Raw genomic sequence first — 23,802 nt, forward strand, 5'->3', positions numbered from 1 at the left:
CTGATTATCATTACATTGTTGATTTCATGTTCCCTGGAACAGATCCCACGTTAGCTACTGCTGTGGAGTGGTTGACACCTGCTGACAAACTTCAGGACCGAGTCTCACATAAAGTTTAGAGTTGCCATTAGGCAGCATTGTCTGCAGTGATTCCTGTTCCTTCTTAGTCCAATTTTTACTCACCTTTTATTTTGACTCTTACCAGAGTCAGATGCATTTATACAATTCCTCTTTTTTAATTTGAACATTTAAAAATTTTTTTTAATTCTTATGGGCACATAATAGTTGTATAGCTCTAGGGTACAAGTGAAGTTTTGATACAGGCATACAATGTGAATTAATCAAATCAGGGTAATTGGGGTATCCATCTCCTCAGGCATTTATCATTTCTTTGTTTTAGGAACATCCCAATTCCACTCTTTTAGTTGCTTTAAATTATATCCTAACTTACTGTTGACTATAGTCACATTGTTGTGCTATCAAATATTGCTCATTCTATCTAACTATATTTTTGCACCCATTAGCCATCCCCACTTTATCCTCGCTCCCTGCTATACTTCTCAGCCTCTGCAAACTGTCATTCTACTCTCTGTCTCCATGAGATCAATTGTTTTTAATGTTTAGCTCCCACATATGAGTGAGAACGTGCGAGATTCATCTTTCTGTGCTTGGCTTATTTCTCTTAACATAACGTTCTCCAGTTCCATCCATGTTGTTGCTACAATTCCTCTTTTTATAGATGTATAATTTTTATACTGACATTCTAGTATGTCCCTAAAAAGTTTATAAGAACTTAAAGTTTTATTTTGTAAGAGAAAGAAGAGCACAATGATGAACCTAAGAAATCAATCAATTTTGATATTGGACTGTAACTGCATACGGTGTCACAACTGGGGGAAACTGGGTGAAGGGTACATGGGACTTCTCTGTACTGTCTTTGCAACTTCTTGGAACTCTATAATTATTTTAATTTCCAAATAAAAAGCTTTTTTAAAAAAATCATTCACAATGGTAGGTTTGCATGTGTCCTGGGCCCCCACACTTTTGTGCCTGGAGCACCTTGGGAGTTTGATTCGTCACCACGAAAGCAAGTGCCTGGGGTCAGCAAAGAAGCAGAGGTGGAAGGAAGCCACGCCCACCGGCTGTCAGCGCTGGGTGGAGACTCCGCCCCCAGGGCCACGAGGCCCGTCCCCTAAGCCCCTCAGTGCCCCAGTCTGCGTCTCAGGGAGTCAGTACCTCCTGGGTCTTGCCATCTAAAAGGGAAACACTACCCGCCTTTCCCCATCTCCCCTTGCCGGCTTTATTTTTCCTCGTGCACTTACCACCTTTAACTTACTATATATTTTTTTACTTTTAGTTTTTGTCTCTTCCCAGTAGAAAGTAAGTTCTATAATGGCAAGATTTTTTTTTTAATGTGTTTTTGTATCCTTATCGTCTAAAGCAGAATTTGGCACAGAGAACACACTCAGCAAACGCTTGTTGAATGAATGAATGACTCTTTGTAGAAAACGAAACCTTGACAATAAGCTGACTATTTCCCCGAGAGAGAAGTAACTCAAATCTGCCCATCCTTATATGAGAACAAACCTATCTTTGAAGCTAAGACCTTTTTCCTGTGTTCATACTTCAGAAAAAGAAGACACGACTGATAATATCTGAGAGGAAGGAAACAGTGCATCGTGCTGGGCCTCTGCATGTAACATTATAAAAATTAATTTTTTTATAGACCAGCCTTTCAAACGATTTCCAGAGATGGATTATTTTGCTTTCCTTTTGGCTATTCTTCATGTATACGAAGGTAAAGATAATCTTTATGTGTTCATTTTTAAAATTTGCTCCTTTTTTGGTCTTACAGCATGACATGTTCAGAACTTATAATGCTCTTTAAGTAGCTTAGATAATTTCTCACTTGTGCAGAAAAACTAAAAGTCACAATTGCCAATTATCAGCGGTGTAAACCTTTTTAGACCAAGGTAGAAACTGTCAGCTGTTACCATTATCTCAATTTGCAATCTTGCTAGGTCATTAGAAAGCCTAAGGTGTGTGTTTGGTGTCTCCATCATTAAGCCTAACTGAGCTAATGTGATGTTGTATATTTCAGCTCTCTGTGAAGAGATATTTTGGGACACAACCATTAAACTTGCAGAGAATATGACTCTGGAATGCGTGTATCCATCCATGGACATCTTGACGCAGATGGAGTGGTTCAAGATCAACTCGATGGAGAAAGAGCCCATAGCCATTTTCAGCCCTACTCACGGTGTGATCATAAGGGAGCCTTACGCTGATAGGGTTTCCTTTTTGAATTCCACGATGGCTCCCAATGATATAACCCTTTCTTTTCACAACACCTCCGAAGCTGATGTTGGCTACTATTCCTGCTTCGTTCACACTTTCCCACAGGGAACTTGGGAAAAGGTGATACAGGTGGTTCAGCCAGGTAAGGGCAAGTTTTATTTTCCTTTTTATCCACCTACCACATTCGATTCTATAAAGCCCAAGTAGAAGCTACAGAATACTTTATCCTATTTCAGCGGCATTTCCCAATTCCATTTCTAAATGCCATAATATTATTGTTTCAGAGGGGTGATACTGTGAATCAATTTCATTTTTTTCTTAATGTGCTGTCATTTCTGAGCAGATGTCTCACAAATTTGCATGTAGTGGGAGAAAGCACAGGTTTTATGTTGTCTTAATGCTAACCTGAGCCTAGATTACATTGATGTTGGCAACATGTGGGTTCAGGAGCCACGTCCCTCCCAGCGAGGCTGTGCCATTCCCTTTGCCAGGCACTCAGCACTAACTTCAGTCCCTGGATGTTGAGGATCCTTTCTGAAGCATGAATCTCAGCTTATTATTACAGTGAATCCTGGGCAGAGTTCAAACCCTGGCTCCATCTTTTGCCTCATCCCAGTTTAGCGAGAGAGGACACTTTATTCAGGAATTGCTAGCTGTCGTGTCGGAAAGAATCTAATGATTTCTTGGAGTGTTTTCTGCTCTGCCAGTTTGGTCTTTCTAGTAATGGCCACATAGAGTGGGAATAGTGTAGTGGAAAAACTTGGGTTTTATAGACAGTACTTTCCACACAACCTAGTGTTCGTTGCTTGATTCCTCCAAATCTCAGGTTCCTGAATGGTAAATTGAGTTAGTAATGCCATTCTACCTGTTGAATGGTTTAGGGATAATATATTTAAAGAACTTGGCTCATGGCAGTCGGAGAGTGATCGGTATTCTCATGACTATTGTTATTATTTCCTATGCTTTTGATACAAAATGACTAATGATGAAATTTTTAACTATCACTTATAGTCTAAAGAAGAAAATATTTTGGGACTGTGTATTTTTTGTATGGTTTCTTTCAAATTATGCCCTATGGTCATAGAGAGGAGAACATTATAGGACATCTGGTATAGTGGTTTATTTTTAATGGAACCATATTCTAAAAGAACAGTTCCAGTATTGTATGAGGAATATCAAACGGTCAGGGGGTAAGAAAAATTTCCATGTGTTTAGCTTTCCCTTTCTCTTTAGGTGTAGCTAAGCTCAAGACTAATTTTGTGCATGTGGCTGAGTCTTACAGGGTGTCAGTTAGCAAAACCTCTTTAGTTAAATGCTTATTTTTTAAAGACTCAAGTTCTCATGTGTTGTGGTGTGCAGACATCTGTTAAATGCTGTTTGCAAGTTTTTAGTGTACAGTCTACATTCGATCAGTCATGCAAGTGAAGGAGAGAATTCGCAAGGGTCTTAGACAGAATGAGCCCTTTAACACCTACACTGAGCCACCAAGGCCAGAGCAAGTTGGGCTGACCCTCCCTGCCTTATGTGGCGAGCCTTTGCAGTTTGGGTCCCAGATTAGGTCAAAGGACAACCAATTAAAAACAGGTAGCTCCACCTTTTCTTCAAGTTAGGATAGAAATGGAGCTAAACTGTAGAGAACTAAATGAAGGTTGCCACACCAAGGTAGGATGTTTAGCATCATGTATGAACAGTTTTGGAAATATTTTCTATTTTTATCATGCAGATTTATTGCTCCTGCTATTTTTGAGGTTAGGAAAAGAGAGCTCTCCCCTGTCTTGGGTTTTTAAAAAAACAATTTTACCCAAAGGGAAAAAAGACATTCTGTGATAAAGACAATCTGCACTTGAATGTTTATAGCAGCATAATTCACAATTGCAAAGATGTGGAAACAACCCAAGTGCCCATCAATACATGAGTGGATTAATAAAATGTGGTATATGTATATCATGGAGTTCTACTCAGCCAGAAAAGAACAATGGTGATCTAGCACCTCTTGTGTTATCCTGGATGGAGCTGGAACCCATTCTACTAAGTGAAGTATCATGAGAATGGAAAAACAAGCACCACATGTGCTCACCATCAAATTGGTACCAACTGATCAACACCTATGTGCACATATGGAAGTAACGTTCAATAGGTGTCAGGCAGGTCAAGGGGAGGAAGGGGATGGGTAAACTTACAAATAATGGGTGCAGTGCACACTGGCTGGGGGATGGGCATGTTTGTAGCTCTGACTCAGGTGGTGCAAAAGCAATATATGCAACCAAAGTGTTTGTACCCCCTGTAATATTCTAAATTAAAACAAAATAAATAAGTAAAAACAATGGTGAGATTTTCAGCCAGTGGCCAGTCAGAGAAGGGGGTGCCTGGATCTCCATCTTGTTTAAATTCTTCACAATAGTATCCTTAGTCATGTTTTGTTGCTGTTGTTTTTGATCATTTATATTTTTAAAGAATAGCTTGATGTTATGGGCCAGTGAGAGTGCTCTACCCTATTTCAAGCTTTGAAGGGCTACAGTTTTTTGAACCAAGAATGATAGTTTAAAAAATATATTAGTTGTATTTAAAAATTAACCTAAAATATACTTAAATTTTTCCTTAGGTGCTTTATTATAATAGCAACATACCAGGATCTATAAATAGTGTGTTTTTGTGTACTGTAAAGGGGGAGTTGACAATCTTATTTAATAATTTTAAAAATCAGACTTGGAATCCAGCAATCCTAATCTGTATAATAGATTGTTAAGAACTTCAAAACGGAGAAGCAATTATTGACGTGGGTGATGTGGGGGTCACCTGGGGGACGTGGGAGTGCCCTGGGTCCCTGAAAGGAGGGGACATCGGCGATTGTACCTCCTGTCAGTGCTCACCCCCCAGAGCTTTCAGCCTACATGAGCAGATTGGATGTCTTATTCTGGACACGTGGGACTGCTAATACAAAATTACTTAAAAATGTGTGCTTGCTGCAGGATAGGCATTTCTTCATTAGCAACTAATTTAGAGAACTTAATGGTAAAAATTGTTGCATTGATTTTTACCTGCTTCGTGGGACAATATGCTGAGGCGACTCGGGAGGCCACATTTCAAAGGCAGCCCTTTCACTGCAGCATGTGTGGGGTCGAGGGGAAAATTTCTGCCACCTGTGGGTCCCTGGCCTTACCAGGAAGTTAAAGCAAACATAGTCATACTACGGAAATTCTCCCCCAAATGGGTAACCCACTCAAAACACCCTGCTACTTACCTTTTATAGGGTACCTCCTCTGTATGAAGCGACTAAACATGGTCTCATTTTAATCCATACGAAACACCATGGGGAAGGGATGTTTTCCCATGACACAACAGAAGACGCTGAGATTCAGGGCTGTTGAGTAACTTGCCCAAGTTTGCAGAGCTGCCAGGTCACAGCACCAAGGGTAACCCAGTCGATGTTTCTGAAGTGCCAGAAATGAGATGAAGGAGAGGTTGACTCCAGCAGAATGAATCAGGGAGGCTCAAGGTACAGAAAACTCGCACTGGACCTTGAGGAATCGGAAGGAATTTTTTAAGATAGAGAGATTGGGGTGAGGGAAGGAGAGAAGATGGAGAAGGGCATCTTAGAGGGGTACTGATGTCGTGAAGCAGGACACAGCAGAAGTGTAAAGTTCACACAGGAGACAGAGCATGGCCCTCTTTGACTAGGACACTGACCTCGGTTAGGATGTGGTTCTCACACTGGGCTCTGAGGCCCTTCGTTCCCACAGAGGTGGCCTAAGAGGTGGCCTCAGGGGTGAGGAAGACACTGCGAGGGTGGGACCCTCTGCCTGCCTGCACCATCAACGGGGCTCAACGTATGATACTTTGGGGTCTCAGGTAAGCTTAGCTTTGGTACAGTAGGTTCTATGTTAAAGAAAAGAATTTTGCAGCCCACCAGGGCAGCAGAATGTTGGGGACAAACCTAGAAAGTTAGTATGGCCCAGATCTTTATGTGCCTAGTGGAGTTTGAACTTGAATCTATAATGTAGACCATGGGACATCTCTGAATATTTTTTAGAGAGAAACACCTAATAAACCATTTTTTTTTTCTTTCACCACCTGGAAGATTAAACTAGCTGCAGCTTTATAGGAGGGGAGGAGTTCAAGGGCAGGGTGATCAAATAGGATTACATAGTCTGGAACGGTTATGCACTGCTACCAGGACTATAAATTGGTATAGCTGTTATGTTAGTCAGAGAAACAGAACCGATGGGATGTATGTGTAGATATGGAGAGAGTTATCATAAGGAATTGGCTCAGGCAGTTGTGGAGACTGGTTAGTCCAGATTTGCAGTGTGGGCAGGCAGGCTGGAGACCTAGGAGACTGGCTGGTGCAGGTGAGGCTGCTGAGGAATCCCCTCCTGTTTGGGGAGGCCAGTCTTTTTGTTCCTTCAGGCCTTCACCTGAGTGGATGAGGCTCACCTATGTGATGGAGAACAATCTGCTTATTCAAAATTCACCAATTTAAATGTTATTCTTGTCCTGAAATACCATCCAATTCAACACATAAAATTAACCATCACATCTGTTTTGGAAAATGATATTGCGTTAGCTATAGAACCCCAAATACTACGATACAATAATTCCACTCTGTTTGATATCCCAAAGATTGTTCATATATCAGAAAAATTCCCAACAATGTTTACAGGAACAGTGATTGCAATAGCAAAAAATTGGTAGCAACCCAAATACCCATCAGCAGCAGAATGGACAAATACTTTGGGGTCTGCTCATACAATAGGATATTCTGCGTCACTAAAAATGAGTGAATGATCACTGTGCTCACCAATGAGGATGAACCTCAGGAAGATCATGTTGAAAGAAAAGAGAAAATTACAAAAAAATAGGTGGGGTATGATTCCTTTCTTTCAAGGTTTTTAGAAACTTGAAAAATTAGCCAATATGTTATTTATGGATACAAATATGTAGTAAAACTTTAAAGAAAATCAAAGTTCTGAAACATAGGTGGGAGATAGAATAGAATTAGGAAGGGCTACAAGGGCCTTCAAACTTCATAGTCAAGATGTTTTTCTTATACAGGGGGTTTTATTTCCCATTTGTCTCAAAATGTTTTAGAAATTTGTTTTCAAATCTACTGATTTCTATTACAAATGGTGAAAAGAGATGCAATTGCAATTTTTGAGCAATTCAAAGATAATTATCCAAGTCAAGAATGAGATCTTCATTCTGATTTGGCGTGGGGGTTAGGCTGAGGGCAGCTTCAACAATGATTCCAAATTTTTATGATCTAGGGACTGAAAAATGGTGATTTCATTTAAAAAGATGGGAAATGAGGAGGCCCACCTGGCTTGGAAGAGAGGAAACAAGTCTGTTTCAGATGTATTGAGTTGCAAAGTAGCCTTTGACTGCTGAAATGGTGGAATAGCAAACCAGAAGAAAGCTCAGGATCAAAGATGCCAATTTGGAAGTGATCTGAATGGTCACCCAGCCGTATGTGAACAAGATGGCAACTAAGCAAGTGCTAACAGGTAGGGGCAGAAGTCTGAGGCCTTGGCAATGGTCACGTCCATGTTAAAGAATACAGAGGGTGCAGGGAGAGGAGGGTGAGGGAGACGCAGAAGAGGCGAATGATTGACGTGGGAGCAGAAGAAGTGTTGGATTCACGTTTACAGTGGAGGGTCGTGTGTTCTTGCTGCACACATTTATTATTAATAATGGCTGTATCACATGTTCTCTGACTTTGTGATCTTCCATATTCCAGTCCACTTATCCCACCCAACTCAGGCACAGAGACATTCCTCCCTTTCTCCCTTGAAGGGTTTCATTCTCTTCTGGTTGCATGAGGCTCCTGTGTGTCATCCACAACTCGATCTTAGACAGCCTCTTATCTCTATGCACTTCCAGGTCAGGTGTTGGCTGCCCGGGCTCCCAGCAGCTGACAAAGCAGCTAAAGTCGTTCTCACATATGTGTTGCTGCTTAGTGGCACCAGAGAGATCCCTTTAATATTGGGGGCCCCAGCACTGACAGCAGTTCTGAGGAATCTCATAATGAAAGGGATTCTCAAGATCTTGCTGATCTATATACCGATTGGGGCCAGCGTGATCAGCATTTTTTTCTAATGCTGGGGTGATGTCAGTATTTAAATTTGATTTAAAGCTGGGAAGAGGAAGTGTCCCAGATGTGGCTTGTATAAATGGGTGTGCTGATTTGCAGGAGCTGAATTCACTTATCCATTAATTCACTCATCAAGTCTTCACTGAGAACCTACAGTGTTTGCGGTAATGTTCAGTGGTTTAGAAGATAGAAAGACACAGATTTTAGCTCTAAATAGTATGCAGAGTATTAGGGACGATAAAAGTTGTATATCTCAAATTATAATTTCAGGCAAAAAGTAGTAAGTACTATTGTAGTCAGAGGATAGAATTTACTTTTAACTCGGAAATTCAGGATAGAGTCCCTGACAAAATGGAATTTGAGCTTAACCTTGAAGGAGGCAAGTCAGAGGATTTGGGCACTGAGATTAGCAGAGCACCATTCAATGAGAATTGCTTTAGAAAATTATCTAGAAAATAGCTAGCTTTGGCTCTAGTTTAACCTACTTTGGAAGATCATTTTCATTTTTTTAAAAAAGACTCCAAGAATAGCAGCCACAAAAACTTCTAAAATTGTACCAACGCATAGGATTGCTCAATAAATTAATACAGGTTTTATAATTCATGACTTGGTCTACATGTTGACTTACTGCTTCAAAAGGCATAGGAAGCCAGATATATTATGCAGTCATATTTATAACCTATCTTAAGATATTTGCACACTTCATTTCAGCTTTTTTTTTGCACATCTCAAATTCAAAAAGAAGGAAGAAAACATGAGAATGACACTACCTTATATATTAGTGACAGGTGAAAGTGATGGGGGAGACTTGGTCTGAAAGGCTTTTGCCTGTCAAAGGAAATTCCAAACAGGGTTAAGAAGGCCACGGATAAAGAGTCTTTCTTACTCTCCTGTTACAAGGGTCAGTAGTACATGCCAGCTTGTTTTGTCCTGGTGTGGATTCTTTCAGCTTTCCTCATCATATGCATCTCTAGCACTAAAGATGAGATGGAGAAATAAGAAAAAAATTATTTCAAATCTACTATTTAAAGAATGAAGCCATGTAGCTCTGACTTGGGCGGGGCAAAGGCAATATATGTAACCAAAGCCTTTGTACCCCTGTAATATTCTGAAATAATAAAAATAAAACAGAATGAAGCTATAAACTCTCTCTCCAGGCCCATTCTAGCAAGCTCAGAAATAATTCATAAAGGTTTTATATATCTGTGTGTGTTTATGCACGTGTGTGTACACACACACACACACACACACGCACACACGACTAAAACAGTCATTCCGTAAAATGTCACATTTCAGCAGTTTTTCATTTAAAGAAAAAGATATTAAGTAGTACCTATAAGAAAGAGTCAATGGATGAAACAGAAACATTTTAAAGGCTTAGAAATCTCACTCCTTAATGAAATAAAATAGTATATAAAGAAGGCAGATGATAAAAAGCACTTTAAGACTTGTGGAAAGCAAGATTGTGGTCACTGCATTTCTCAAGGGCGAAGTAAATGGGAGGCTGGACGTGGGAGAGTTTCCGAAACCTGTGTCGAGGTTGTTGTCGTGGACTTGCTTTCCCTTCGCTGAGCCCTGGGAGGAGCAGGCTCGAGAGCGCACATCCTGGTGGGACTCAACCCTCAGGCTTTGGGGTAAAGCTCCATGGTAAAACATTTTTAAAGAAGAGAAATTAAAAAAAAAAACCCTCTGTAAAACAAGATCATACTAGATGTATATACACAGTTGAATTCAACAATTGAATCGCTGACAAAATTGAATTAATGTACAAGCACAGCTAATGCTTGGGGGGAGTAATATTGTCTGTCTGTCTCTATGCTTAGGCCTCTCTCCACTTACTCTACCTACATTTTCGCCCTGTAAGACAACTCAATCTTTTACACTTATTAGCTGTAGCAAAATACAGAAGGAAACCTTTACTTTAGCCTTGTTCAAAAATGCACTCAGGCAACCCAGGGCAGGGGTGGAATTGGCTGCAATCTTTGTGTGCAACTGTTCTGTTTACACAAACTCTACCCTTCTTTGATGCAACATTTTTATTTCCAAAATGACTGTAGGGTAGGGGCATGCTTAGCTGAATCACTAGAGGCTGGGCTGCAGCTGAAGCTTTTGAACAACGATTCTCCCATGGCCCCTGAACATTGCGTTAGTCTAGCTGGGGACAATGCACCTCTTCGTTTTCCCTCCTTCTGTTCTCAGTGGTCGAGACAGCTCACGCCTCCTCCACTGTGTCTTCACCACGGCTGCTCTCGGCCCAGCAGTGCAAGGCTGTCAGCCACAACATCAGGAACACGCTTCCTCTTCAGAGTGGGCGTCGGTGTAGGGTGTGGATTGCGGCTTCAGGTATGAGTAAGAGCTGGCGTCCTCCCACCCTCGGTGCCTGTCCGGATAGCTGTGGAACATGTTCAGCCCACTGGACCATCTAGGCTTCTGTGATCTTTTTAAACAAATTCCTCTCATCAAAGGCTGAAAGCTACAGAGAGTGGGCATCGCTCTCCAGCACTTGCTCTGGGAAACTTCAGGGTAGGATTAGCGGGTAGATGTGAGCGACTTTCAGCGAAACCTTACAGGAATTTACCCACTGACAGATCACCTTACTGGCTGAACGTACGATCATAGTTGGCATTTTATAAGATAAAAATGCTGGATTTTGGATGTCCAAACAAACAAACAGAAAAGAAAACAAGTAACTGAAGACAGGAGGAAAGCATGAAGCTCTTGGCTTGTAAAACTCTGTTTACCAATACTTGGGCTCCTCTGTGGCTTTCTCTTTGAGTTAATGCTGTCTTGTGACAGTTTATTTAGCATCAATAAAAAGGTTTGGTTTCTAAGCTATGCTTTTTGTTGGTGGTTTTGTTTTTGTTCAGTTTTATGGGGTGTGGAGGTCGCAGGGAGGATGGCTTTTCCTTTCCTTTGAGAAAATGGTAGAAGACTGTTTCTGAAGACATTTACGATTTTGAAACTGTTAAGAATTTCAAGACCATCAAGTCAATCCTTCAGGGATCAATGCGAAATTATTCCCCCAGGCAGCATCTCCTCTACTTACTCCTGAATAGTTTTAATTAAATAACTCAGCTGATGGGGCTTCTGGCACTTCCCTTGAGAGATTATTCACAATCCAATAAATCTCAGTGTGAGAAAATTTTTCCTGACTTCAGCTATTTAACCAACTTACATTTTTAAAAAAAGTGTTCTTCGTAATCTGTCTCAAGAGAAAGGCCCTGTTTCACAGAATATTGATATGAGAAGGTTTCCAAGGATGGAGAAGTAATGTGCAATAGTCACATTGACCAGCACTTTAAGTGTTTGCGTGCATCACACCTGCTGACATCAGTGGGGTGATGACTGTGGCCAATAAGAATGAAGTGTGGCATGAATTCTGTGAGCATTTAAGTGCACGGTTTACCACCAGAATACTTAAGAAATTTAACATTCTTGTTTCAGCAGACTAGCTCTTAAAAACCTATTTGTCCCATTTCTTGGCAGGCTACGTGAAATTCTGTATGTTACTAACACTGACATTTCCAGAATTGCATAGTGAAGGGGTGTGTGAGTGTGTGTACTCTGTGTGGATAGGGTAATTTCCTTCATGACATACAAAGAACCCACAACTGTAGAACATTTTACATCACCCACTAGCGGAAATATTTATTTCTCTTTAGAAACTGGATGCTATAATTGGATGTATACCATTTGTCATCTGAGAAACAGCCAGGGAATTCAATCACTGTCTCTGAGATAGAGCTTGGTAATGTTAGCGTATGTCCCCAAATGAGACCGTCTTTTTCCTGCCCCATTAGCCTATGACATCAGATTTCTCAAAAGATCTTTTTATTGTCTTTCAGGAAACATAGTTGTTCATTTAAGTAAAATAAAAATAACATTTATTTAACATAAGGCTTATAACTTCTTCCCTCTGTTTTTCTTAAATCCTAGAAATGGTTCCTAAAACAATGAACATTAAGTAAGATGGAAATGTTTCCAGCTACTGGCATTGTGCTTCTTGAAGCTGACACAGTGTTTGAATTTTTATTCTTCACACGGTCTATTACATTTTCAGTGAAAATGGCAGAATTGAACCAAAGGGAAAATTGTTAAACCTTGTTGCTCAAATGACACTTTGAGGTATTCAAGTCTGTTTTATTGGATGAATAACAGTAATTTTAAAATGTGTGTAAAACCTTTCTAAATCTGGTGAATAGATACTTATTCTTTGCTGTGAGGCAAAGAAGAAATGAGTGAGAAGGTCTTTGTTTTGAGAAGTCTATGGTCTAAGAGGGGAGGTGTGCCCCTGTATACCTGCAGACACGTGGGCCCCGTAGCCATAGTGCAGGCTGGGACGTGGTAAATAGCGCACCACGAGGTTTTGGGAGTCGCAAGGTGGCAGAGCTTACTTCTGGTTTGGGGGACGGATCTCCTAGAAATCCGGGCATGATTTGGATGGGTGGAGATGAGGGCTGGTGGGAAGAGGCAGGGAGCTCCCACAGGAAGACACATCACAAGAAACATCTCGTACAAGGGAAATGCTCTTTGTGTTTGGGGCATACAAAAAACACATCTGGTCATAGGCTTAGGGGCAGGCCAAAGGGTGCAAGGCTAGATTTTGGACTTCATTTGGTGGTTAGTGAAGTTACCAGATAGTGGAAGTCACATGTTGGCCATGACTTGGAGCCTTTACCCCAGCAACAGTGTGTAGGGTAATGCAGGGGTGGGAAGCCGGCAAGGAAGAGGGAGGCCCGCGGGCCTGCAGAGAGCAGGACGCTGCCTCAGGTGGCCACCAACACAACCGTCACCAATCATAGGCCAAGGAAGCTGCCCCTCAAGTTCCTTCTTCCTATTTCCTCCCCGCTTTCATCCCACAAATATTTACTGAGTATCTCTCATGCACTGGGGGCTGTGTGAGGCTAGAGGTACGCAGGAGAAACGTCCCAGTCCCTGACCTCAAGCGCAAGGCTCCAGTACAGTGTGATTTGGTGCTTGCTAGAGTGTGGGTGCAGAGGTCTGGTGTAGGTGGGACTGGGAGGGGCAGCAGCAGTGTGTGTGTGTGTGTGTGTGTGTGTGTGTGTGTGTGTTGGCAGGAGGGTCATTCAGGAAGCTTCAGAGAGCCAAAGACGCTTGAGCTTACTCATGAGGGAAGATTCGAACTTCCTGGGGAGGAATGGCCATGCTGTTAGCAGGATGGCATTCCCACTGGAGGGACATCGTGCTAATGGCACAGAAGCAAAGCGAGGCTGGTGTGCCTGAGAATGGCAGGTGCTTCCTGAAGCCCAAATCCAAGGTAGTGTAAGTGGGGAGTGGTGCCGGGTGGTGAGCTTGCAGGGCTGGGTAGCGGAGGTGGAGAAATCCGATGTGCTGTCAGCAGGAGCTCCGGAGTTTTGCTTGGAAGTGGGTTCAGAACACTCGATTTGGAGCTGCGTTTGCATAACAAGCCTACAGTCTTGCTTAGGTGCCTCTTTGCGGCAGGGCAGGGTGGGAGCAGGAGCTATACTTCCCTCTAGTTACCTCTCTGTGTTACAGATGTACACTATGCTAGGACATTTTGAGTTATTCTTTAGGCAATGGGGAGCCACTAGGAATTTTGATTAGGTGAGTGGTTTGCAATTTAGAAAGAGGCTCAGACAGGATTCTAGAAGGGAGATTGTAAGCAAGGGAGAAAGAAGGGAAGATTAATCGGGAGGCTATGATGGGCTGTAGGGTGTCCCCCACAAATTCCTGTGTTGAAGTCCTAACTCCCAGTATCTCAGAAGGTGACTGTATTTGGAGATTGGGTTTGTAAAGAGGTAATTGAGTTAAAATGAGGTCATTAGGTTGGGCTCTAATCCAATGTGACTGGTGTCCATATAAGAAGAGATTAGGACACAGAGGGTCGTCTGCCGGCCAAGGAGAGAGGCCTGAAAAGGAATCAGCCCTGCTGGCAAGTAAGTTTCTGTTGTTTGAGCCTTGCAGCCTGCGGGGCTCTGTTGTGGCAGCCCCGGGAAACGAACACAGAGGCTGTGGCAGTCGGTCAGACAAGAGCTGACCAAGAATCAGACTAAGGCAGCGCAGGTGGGGAGAAAGCAGCTGGGCGTATTCAGGATGCATCTGCTCCCACGGACGTTCCAGGCGTTCTCTCAGGGACTAGATGTACTGTCTGAATGAGACGATACAGCTCCGGCCCTCATCCTGGTCACATTGCAGGAGGGGAGACGGGCAGAGGTATCACCGTGTGAAAAATGCTCTGGTGGGGACGGTGCCGTCAAGGGGCTCTCAGCATCCTCGGGATGACCATTGTCATCCTCATTGTTCAACTCAGGTTGCGTTGTCAGGGGCACACGGGACAATTGGTGGAGAAGGAGGAGTTAAAGAAAGAGCAGGGTAGGTGCGTCCTCTGTAGCAGGGACAGGATGTGTAAAGGTCCAGAGAACAAATAAAGCGAGAACAGTGGGTAGACGAGGCTGGACAGGAGCCTACTGCCCAGAAATGTAACCCACGAGGTGCGAATGCGGCTAGAGATACATGCAGAGAGGTAGGAGGGGCCAAATCTCAGTGGGTCTATATGCCGTGTGCAGAAATGTACACTTAGCTCAAGGGGACTGAGGGTTTATTGAAGGGTTCTGATGTGTTTGAGAGAAATATCAGGTGGATGGTATTAGGGAGAGTCATCCCTATGGGAGCAAGACTGGAGTGAAGGGGCTGGGTGGCAGCCTGTCCTAGTCATATGTGGGAGGGAACAGCAACTTGGACTAGAATAGGGTGACGGGGACAGAGCAGGGCCCATGTGTGAGAGATATTTAGAGAGTAGGCACATTCGAGCAATTGAGTGGATGAGTGGGTAAGGCAAGAGATGTTAAGAATGACACCCAATTTCTGAACAGTAGGGGGAATGGGAAGAAGCCAGTTTGGAGAGGGGGATCTGGCTTTAGGGCATATCTGTGAATAGAAAATGGAGAAAAAAAGTTTGAAAATTTAAAGTTGTGTCCTTTGGCTCTCCTTTGCCACATGGTTTATCTACTCAGGAGATTCTAGGAGGAAAGTTTGGCTTTCTTTTTCTTTGCAGAGATCATACTGCATTTCCCATCCTAGTTTGTGCACTAAGTTGGGCACTAAGTACTTGTATCGGGGCACTCGCCCAGTTTTCCAGACATAGCAGTGAGACTTCCTGGCTTTAATTTCATGACCAATCTATGGTACCCCTACAAAAAATACTTGGTCTGAAGCATGGCAGCCATTCACGAATACCAGAAGTGCATTTTATCCAACAGGTTGGCTTGTAGCACCTGCAGAACAAGGTGAATGGAGGTTTCCTATTCCTGGATAGAAAATTGTGTTCAGTTCATGAGTTAGGTCAAGAGTTTATCATTCCTTTAAAGTAACATATGTCACCTGTATTCTAATATGGTTCTAATGGGAAATTTAGGAATTCTCTAATTGTCTCCTCCATAAAGGTGGAACCAAATGATTCCTTTAGCATCCTTGTCATCTCTCTTTATTCATGGAAGAACTTGTGCTGTGTACTCTGTTTTCAAATGCTGTGAAGTTTTTCTCACTTTTTCTCTTTGATGTATTGAAAAACTTTTTGGCATTTATCTGGGAGTCTTTTGCAAGTTATTTTTCAAATACTCTTTTGGCCTCATTACTTATTGGTACCTCTGGGCTTCATAATTCTCCAGAGTTGAATGGCCTTTTTGTTTTTTTGGTGCTACCTTCATCCTACTGTTGCTCTTTGACTTTGCCTGTTTAGCCATAGGGGGTTTTATTTTAAGCACCTAACCCTTTAGAGCTGTTAGTATATATTTCCCCTGGACTTTCAAAAATATGTTTTTCAGTAGTTTGGGGGTTTCTTTTGGGATTTTTACCTTTTCAACTATACCTTTTATTTTTTTAAACCAGATTATTTGCATTTTATTATAGTTTCCATTTGTAATGATGCAAAAATTTCCAAAGAACTTTTTTGACTTTGCCTTTCTAGTCAGAATTGCCTTCAGTCATCTGATCATACAGGTGCTTCAAAGTGCACACTGTATGTATCTATTCCATTCCATGGTGCAATATCAATTTCAATTTTTATTTCAAATTGAAATTTTATTTCAATTTTTTATTTTTATTTCTGTGGATTCAGGAACTAGTCATATGTATAATCCAAATGTAGTGGGTTCATAACTTTTTCAGCGGTGAAATTCAAGATAGAATGTCGATAATTTAAGTAGTCCATCAGCCTTTCCCAGTTTAAGTTTTCAGTCTGCCCCATTTTACGTATTTCCTCCTAGTTTTGTGGTATTGGCTAGGTGGTCTATGGTATAACACAAGAAGCTAGTTTCCATCTTGTAAAATTTTGAGGCGTCTATAGCAGTTGCTATTTAGATAGGATTTCTGCATAAACTGTCCTCTATAAGTGACGGTGAATCATTTTTCTCAAAGTCTAAAGGCATAATATACCATTGATTTTTATTGATCAACCTTTTGCCATCCTAAATCAGTTGTGTCACTTATATTGAGGTTGTCCCTTTCTTGTAAGTTTCCTATTAATCCTCTTAATTTTTTTAGGCCTCCAGGATTTGTGGAGATAAAGTTATGAATTTCTATTAGTCAGTTCCCAGATAAAGAGGGTGATAGAGACTTCACTAGGGAACAGCAATTTTTTTAAAAAAGGGCCAGAGCTGAAGGGGTAAGGCGGGGATAAAGGGAGGAGAACTTTGTAGCAGTTGGTGCTGGGACCTGAGAAGTCATGCGCGGGGAGAGGGACAGGATTCCGACCAGCCAAGCTTCAGTCCTCCAGAGTTGGCCCCACCCAATCCCCCAGTCTTGTCTTCCTGCAACACGCCCCGTCCTCTCCAACACTGTGTTGTATTCTGCTATTTTGTTACCATATTTCCTTTTCAAATCTGCTCTCCTGCCAAGTTTTATCTGCTCTCACCACCTTAAAGCTGTTTGAGGGTGGCCAGAGTGAGATACTGCAAAAACTGCACCCTCAAAGTTGGAGACAGCTTCACTGCAGATTGCGTTGGAGGAGGCTTTCAGAGGAATGTAAGGTTTGAGGATTTCCACAGACGTAACAGCCTGCACAAGTGATTGGACAAGGGAGGTGGCCACGTGAGGGCCTTGAGTGGCCTCGTAATGACAGTGATTATGGGCTATGGTCAGATGCCGTGAGAGACCAGGGCAAAAAGAGAGAGGGAGAGAGAGAGAGAGAGAGAGACAGAAGATGAGAGTCAGATGTGCATGTGTGAGTCCAAGAAGTAGAAGTATTGAAATTCGAAGTTTGCAAGCAGGAAGGGCCATGATCAGATTTACATTTGGGAAGCAATGCTCTCTCAGACAAAAGATTGGATATAAATTTCCATTGCTTCAGCGTGAAAACCTGAGCAGTTGCATTCTAAGGTTGCAGCGACCAGTTGTACCCACATAGAGAAAGAAAGAAAGTGCAAGACTGAGTTATGCTGCATGAGTGAGATTATATTTTTATATAAAAGACTCTAGAATTAATAGTTTATAGTTGTCACTTTAGGAGCCATGATGTGCTATAGGATATACATCTGCTGTTCTGGTACATAATAACCTTTGCTTTTATTGTATTAAGAAATTGAATCAGATTTGGGGGTTCAAATACCGACTCTAGCTTGTGACTCTCCTAGCCACAAGCTTTGATATAATAGCTTTAAAATGAGAGTAAATGTAGGGTGAGATTCAATGAAACATTCCCTGGGAAGTGTCTGTTGTACCTCTACCACATCATAAATACTTAATATATATTAAAATTTATTATTATTAATTGGCCAAAATAACAACAAAGAGAAGACTGAACTAAAGCTGTTTTACTTTTGAAGAAGGATTATGAGTAGCACTGGATAGAGAGAGAAATACAGAGGACAGAGTTTTCATGAAATTAAAACGAAAAGTATCAAGATTTCTCAAATAGGCCAGGAGCAGCGGCTCATGCCTGTAATCCCAACACTTTGGGAGGCCAAGGTAAGAGGACTGCTTGAGGCCAGGAATTTTAGACCAGCCTGAGCGACATAGTGAGACTCCTGTTGCTACAAAAAAAAAAAAAAAAAGAAAGAAAGAAAAGGTTAATCAGGCATGGTGCCTGTAGTCCCAGCTACTCAGGAGGCTGAGGCAGGAAGATGGCTTGAACCCAGGAGTTCAAGGCTGCAGTGAGCTATGATTGTGCCATTGCACTACTGCACTCCAGCCTGGGTGACAGAGTGAGACCCTGTTTCAGAAAAAAACAAAAGAAAAAAAAAAGATTTTTCAAATAATATAAACATGAAGAAAGGGAGACAAATAAGTGATTATATATGGTAAACTGCATGGAGTGTTACTTTTCTCTTGTATCTGAGTGGACATTTGAAGGTTGTAGTAGATGTGTTTTCTATGGGAAATTCCTGTGTTTCGAACGATCAAGTGCCAGTTTATAGAAGTGAAGAACAAAGAGACCACTAGTCTACTTTTTATTGGAACAAGTGGAGGTAGAGAAATAAGTTCATTTGTAGCATCTTTCCTAAGGAAGTAAAATAGTTAAGAAAATCTTGTCTCTCCTGTTTCCGGTTTTGGGTTTGAGCCTATGTAGAAAGAGTGAGAACAAAAGTGAGGAAGGTAAGAGGACAGCTCTACAGTAGCTGACTTTTTTTTTTTTTTTTTTTTAGAATTTCATTTTTAAAATCCTCATTCAGTATTTGGTACTGTTCAGTACATTACATATCTTGTCCCTAGTAGTTATGAATCAGGCATGATAAATAATTTGTTTTGCCAGACTTAATAACCCTGCCCTGCATTGTTCAGCACAATAAGATGAAAACATGCTTTGCCCAGTGCCATTTATTTCACACAGAGATAATATGCTTTGTCTCTTCAGCATTTATTTATTCTTAAAATTTAGATAATCTTCTTGCCTCCAGTTCTTTCAAAAAGCAGGACCATTAGCTTTCTTTTGATATTAGGCATTGTTTGAAGGGTTTTATCTCCTTCCCCGAAGATCCTTTAAATATTATGGTGAAAATGAAATGTTTTGTCTTATGTGATAAAATTCCCTAGTTCAAGGCTTCTTCTATAATATTTTAGATATTTTTTGTAGCTTTATAAAAGGTCAGTTTTTTTTTTCTCCTTTGTTTGAAAAAAAGCTCCCTGACAGCTTTTCTGGAATGTTTGAATTGTCTGTTTCTCCAATATTTTTCCTCACTTTGAGCATAATGGAAACAGAGGGGCCACAACCGGTTTTTGGTTATCCTTGAGAAATGAAGCGGCAAATTAGCTGAGATAATATCTAATACTCATTTGATGCAGTCCTTGAAGCCTCAACTGTGCAAACATTTTCTGTTCAAAGCTTTAACCTTTTTCTGTGTTTGACATTGCTTTCCCTTTTGCTCTCTTCTCTTGTTTTGGCTGCCAGATCCTACATTATTTTTCAAACACTCCTGCATCTTTCCTTTCTAGGCTCTGGGTAGGCTTCCCGTGGTCTCTTGTGTCTTCCGATTGCATCCTGCGTCCACATAGAGTGCGGCGACCAGCTCACTCTTCCCGGAGTGTCGCTCTCTGGCCCTGCACATTCTGTCCATGAAATTAAGCAGACGCGTAGTGGCCGATGTTCCAAGCCCGCCACTCTCCATCTGTATTTTTAGTATGTCCCCTGTGCGCACCGGGCTGTCCGTAAGTGCGCCTGATGCTCGCTTTGCTCCACGTCTGGGGTGCTCCTCTGCCCGGGCTGCACCTCCTCCCAGAGTGCTCCCCTCTCACAGGCTCCCATCACAGTGTGTGCTGGGATTTCCTGTTAGTTTCATGGCTTCCTTACTAGTTTCTGAGCCCTGTGCAGATGGGGACCATGTCTGTGTTATTATCCACTCTCTCCGTAATATCTTCTTGAGTCCCTCTTATGTATTAGGCCCTTACTAAATATTTTTAAGTTGCATTAGTGATCGAAGCAAGTGATTCTTTTTGTGAGCTCCGGAGGGAGCTTTCCTGAAGGGCAGTGATCGGTCTTGCTCAACTTTATATCCCACAAACGCTGCCTCGCACATCTTTCTGCAATAGACTCGTAAGCGCTGGTTTGTTTAATTGAGATGAACTCACCTCGTTGTTGAAGACTGGGTGCTATGTAACACGGGGACTGCTTGGCTGTGCCCTTCTCCAGGCTTGGTGTGGCTCGTTGTGACATAGATTTCTTCTGATGTCGCCCTGGAGGATCAGGCTCAGCGAGCATCTGACTCGTTCTCAAGGTTTGAATTCGGGGCCTCTTGGCAATTGTAAAGCTTTTTCACTCCTCTCCACAGTAAATACAAACTACTCATATTTACCGTCTCCAAATCTTCCCCTTGTTATCTCAAAGCATAGTTATCAGTGGATTAATTATTGGACTGGAGACTCAATCTTTGACCCTTTTCAATGACATTGTTTTCCCTAACAAGTTGTATGAGGAATTAAGGATATGTTTGTACACATAACACAGGGCATACCTGATGTTCTGGAAGGCAAAAGAGAGATGAAAGTAACCATTTGTGAAAGTGAACTTCAACTAACAAGGCCAACAACTAAACTAAACTAATGATACTAACACACTAAAATAGGGTAGGAAAACATGTACATTTCTCTGCTTTATTAAAAAAAAAATCAACCATTAGATGAGAGCATATCTTCAGCACCTCACTGTGAATGGAGAGGTGAATGTAGCTTAAAATAAACAACCTACAGAATAGGAGAGAACGTTTGCATTCTGTACATCTGATAAAGGGCTAACAACCAGAATCTATAGAGAACTCAAGTAAATCAGCAAGAAAAAAATCAAACAATCCAGTAAAAAGTGGGCAAAAGACATGAACAGGAGCTTTTCAAAAGAAGATAGACTCTAATGACCCAGAAACATGTGAAAAAATGTTCAACATCACTAATCACCAGAGAAATACAAATCAAAACCACAATAAGATATCACCTAACTCCAGTGAGAATGGCTTTTATCAAAAAGTCACAAAACAATAGATGCTGGCTGGATGCGGAGAGATAGGAACATTGTACACTGTTGGTGGGACTGCAGACTAGTACAACCTCTATGGAAAGTAATATGGAGATACTTCAAAAAGCTAAAAGTAGACCTACCATTTGATTCAGCAATCCCACTACTGGGTATTTACCCAAAAGAAAAAAAGTCATTTTATCAAAAAGACACCTGTGCTAGAATGTTTATTGCAGCACAATTCATAATTGCAAAGATGTGGAATCAACCCAATTGCCCATCAATACCTGAGTAAGTTAATAAAATGTGGTAAATGCATACCATGGAGTACTACTCAGCCATTAAAAAAATGAATTACTATGTTTTGCAACAACCTGGATGGAACTGGAGACCATTCTCCAAAGTGAAGTACCACAAGAATGGAAAAACAAACACCACCTGTACTATTAAATTGGAACTAAGCAATCAGCACTCATGTGCACAGATGGAGGTAAAACTCAACGGAAATTGTGCACATGGGAGGGGGGAGAGGGGATGGGTGAAATCACACCTAACAGGTACAATGCACACTATCTGGGTGATGGGCACATTTATAACTTTGACTCAAGTAGTACAAAATCAATCCATGTAACCAAACCATTTTTACCCCCATAATATTCTGAAATAAAAAAAAAAATATGAGCATGAAGTGTCTGACCTAGTCTGAGGAGGCGGAGTGATCTAGAAAAGCTTAATGGAAGAGGCAACACCTGACTGCAAAGGCCAGAGGCGGGAAGCAGGGGAAGGATGGAGGGAAAGATGGTTCTGGGGGAGGGAGCTGCCTACTCTAGACTCCCACGGTGAGGCCGACTGTGTGGTGAATGGAGGGTCTGAGAGTAAGTCGAGGGGCGAGGTGAGTGGTGGACCAGAATTGAAACTCGGAGAAACCATGGCTAGTCCAAGTAGGCCGTATAATATATGCCACGATGTTTGAATTATTTCCCAAAGGCTTTGGGGATACAGAGAATTTTAAGGTAGGGATGAATAGCGCCAGAGTTGTTTTACAAACATTGCTCTGGCTGTATGATTTAAGGTATAGGGAGAATAATAACAGGGCTGTTGTAATCATCCCCCCGGGGAGACAAGATGACCAGAACCTGTTCAGGTGGGAAAGCAGAGAGGTAGGCAGATTTAAGCCTATTAGGGAGGAAGAAGTAACAGAATTTGGGGGCGAGTGAAATGAGAGGGGTGGGCAGAAAAAGAGGTGAAGGCTGGTGTCTGATCTGGGAAGATGGGATGCCGTTTACCAAGACAGAGATCGTCAGAAGGACGCCAGGCCACAAAGGTTCAGAGCTTATATGCAGAGTGTTGTGCTGCTCTCTCAACATCCCTTAGAGCAAAATGGATGAGAACATATGAGAATGTTCATTTTGGGGCACACATATTGAGCACAAAAATCTTCTCACCAGAGAAGTTTCTCTTATATATAAAATGCATAAAAAATATAGTTTATGCCCTTAGTAGGTTTATACTCTAGTATATGAACCATTTATTTATTCACTATGGAAGATGAAGCTAAGATCTCCAGTCCAATGACTCATCAGAAAATATTATTTCGTGGTTCACCTCTTGTCTATACATCAAGAAAATATACTTTTTGTTTTACTTTATGAATCAAAGACATCATTGTTTCCTGTTGAGATGATAAATGTTTTGAGTCATGGCTTTCTGGAAAACATTTTATTTCATACAGATTAGTCTGACAGTCTATTTTTTTCCCTTTTGTTTTTAATTCTTTTAGGAAGACATGTTTCATTTTCAGGGTCCAAACTGCATTCCAGGAGAGAGGAAGGAGGGATGGGGAGATAGGTGGTCAATGTCATACTAAATCATTCCTTAGGACTAGAGTATTCTTAAATTCTATTATTGACATTTGGTGTTATCTTTTTTATCTTATATGATTTTATAAGTCACTAGGTACCAAATTAATCTTTTCCCAAAATATACAGTGAGGTTTTTAGTTTTGTGTGTGGCATATCACAAAGAAATCACAAATCACCATCTGGGTAGTTATGTTTGGTTGCTTAAGTCATCAGTGATTTATTTATATGCATCACTTAGATGCCTAATTTAAGCCTGTGAGTAAATTATTTTTGTTGTTAAATATTGAATTGAATCTATTGACAGGGAAAAAAAGATGCTTTATTCTAACTGTGACTGTGCAGCAATATACCCCTGAAATGAAATAGCACAACTGCAATGAGCTTCACCTTGACTGAAGCACATTAGGGTGTATTTGTAATTGCTACCACTGGCTCTGGCACGTCTTGTGATTTGACTCTGATCCCCAAATTTTATGGCTTTTTGTTTTGTTTTGCTTTTAAAAGGCAAACCCATAAATGTGAAAAATGTAATTCTAAGATAATGGAGTTAGGAAGCCATTACTGAAGGCAATTCCAGGGGAAAATTGAGAGTGTGAAATGATGACTTTAAAATATTTAAAATTATGGAGGTGGAA

General features: G+C 41.3%; 1 protein-coding gene across 1 annotated transcript in view; it reads left to right on the forward strand.

Moving 5' to 3' along the window:
* Positions 1-1,752: 1,752 nt before the first annotated feature.
* CD226 (CD226 molecule) overlaps positions 1,753-23,802 on the forward strand; it is a 61,632-nt gene continuing 39,582 nt past the window's right edge. The window contains exons 1-2 of the mRNA XM_069467877.1: positions 1,753-1,798; positions 2,102-2,440. Of these exons, the coding sequence (XP_069323978.1) occupies positions 1,753-1,798; positions 2,102-2,440 (385 nt within the window). The remainder of the gene's footprint in view (positions 1,799-2,101; positions 2,441-23,802) is intronic.

The sequence above is a fragment of the Eulemur rufifrons genome, chromosome 5 (assembly GCF_041146395.1).
Source record: "Eulemur rufifrons isolate Redbay chromosome 5, OSU_ERuf_1, whole genome shotgun sequence".
NCBI lineage: Eukaryota > Metazoa > Chordata > Mammalia > Primates > Lemuridae > Eulemur > Eulemur rufifrons.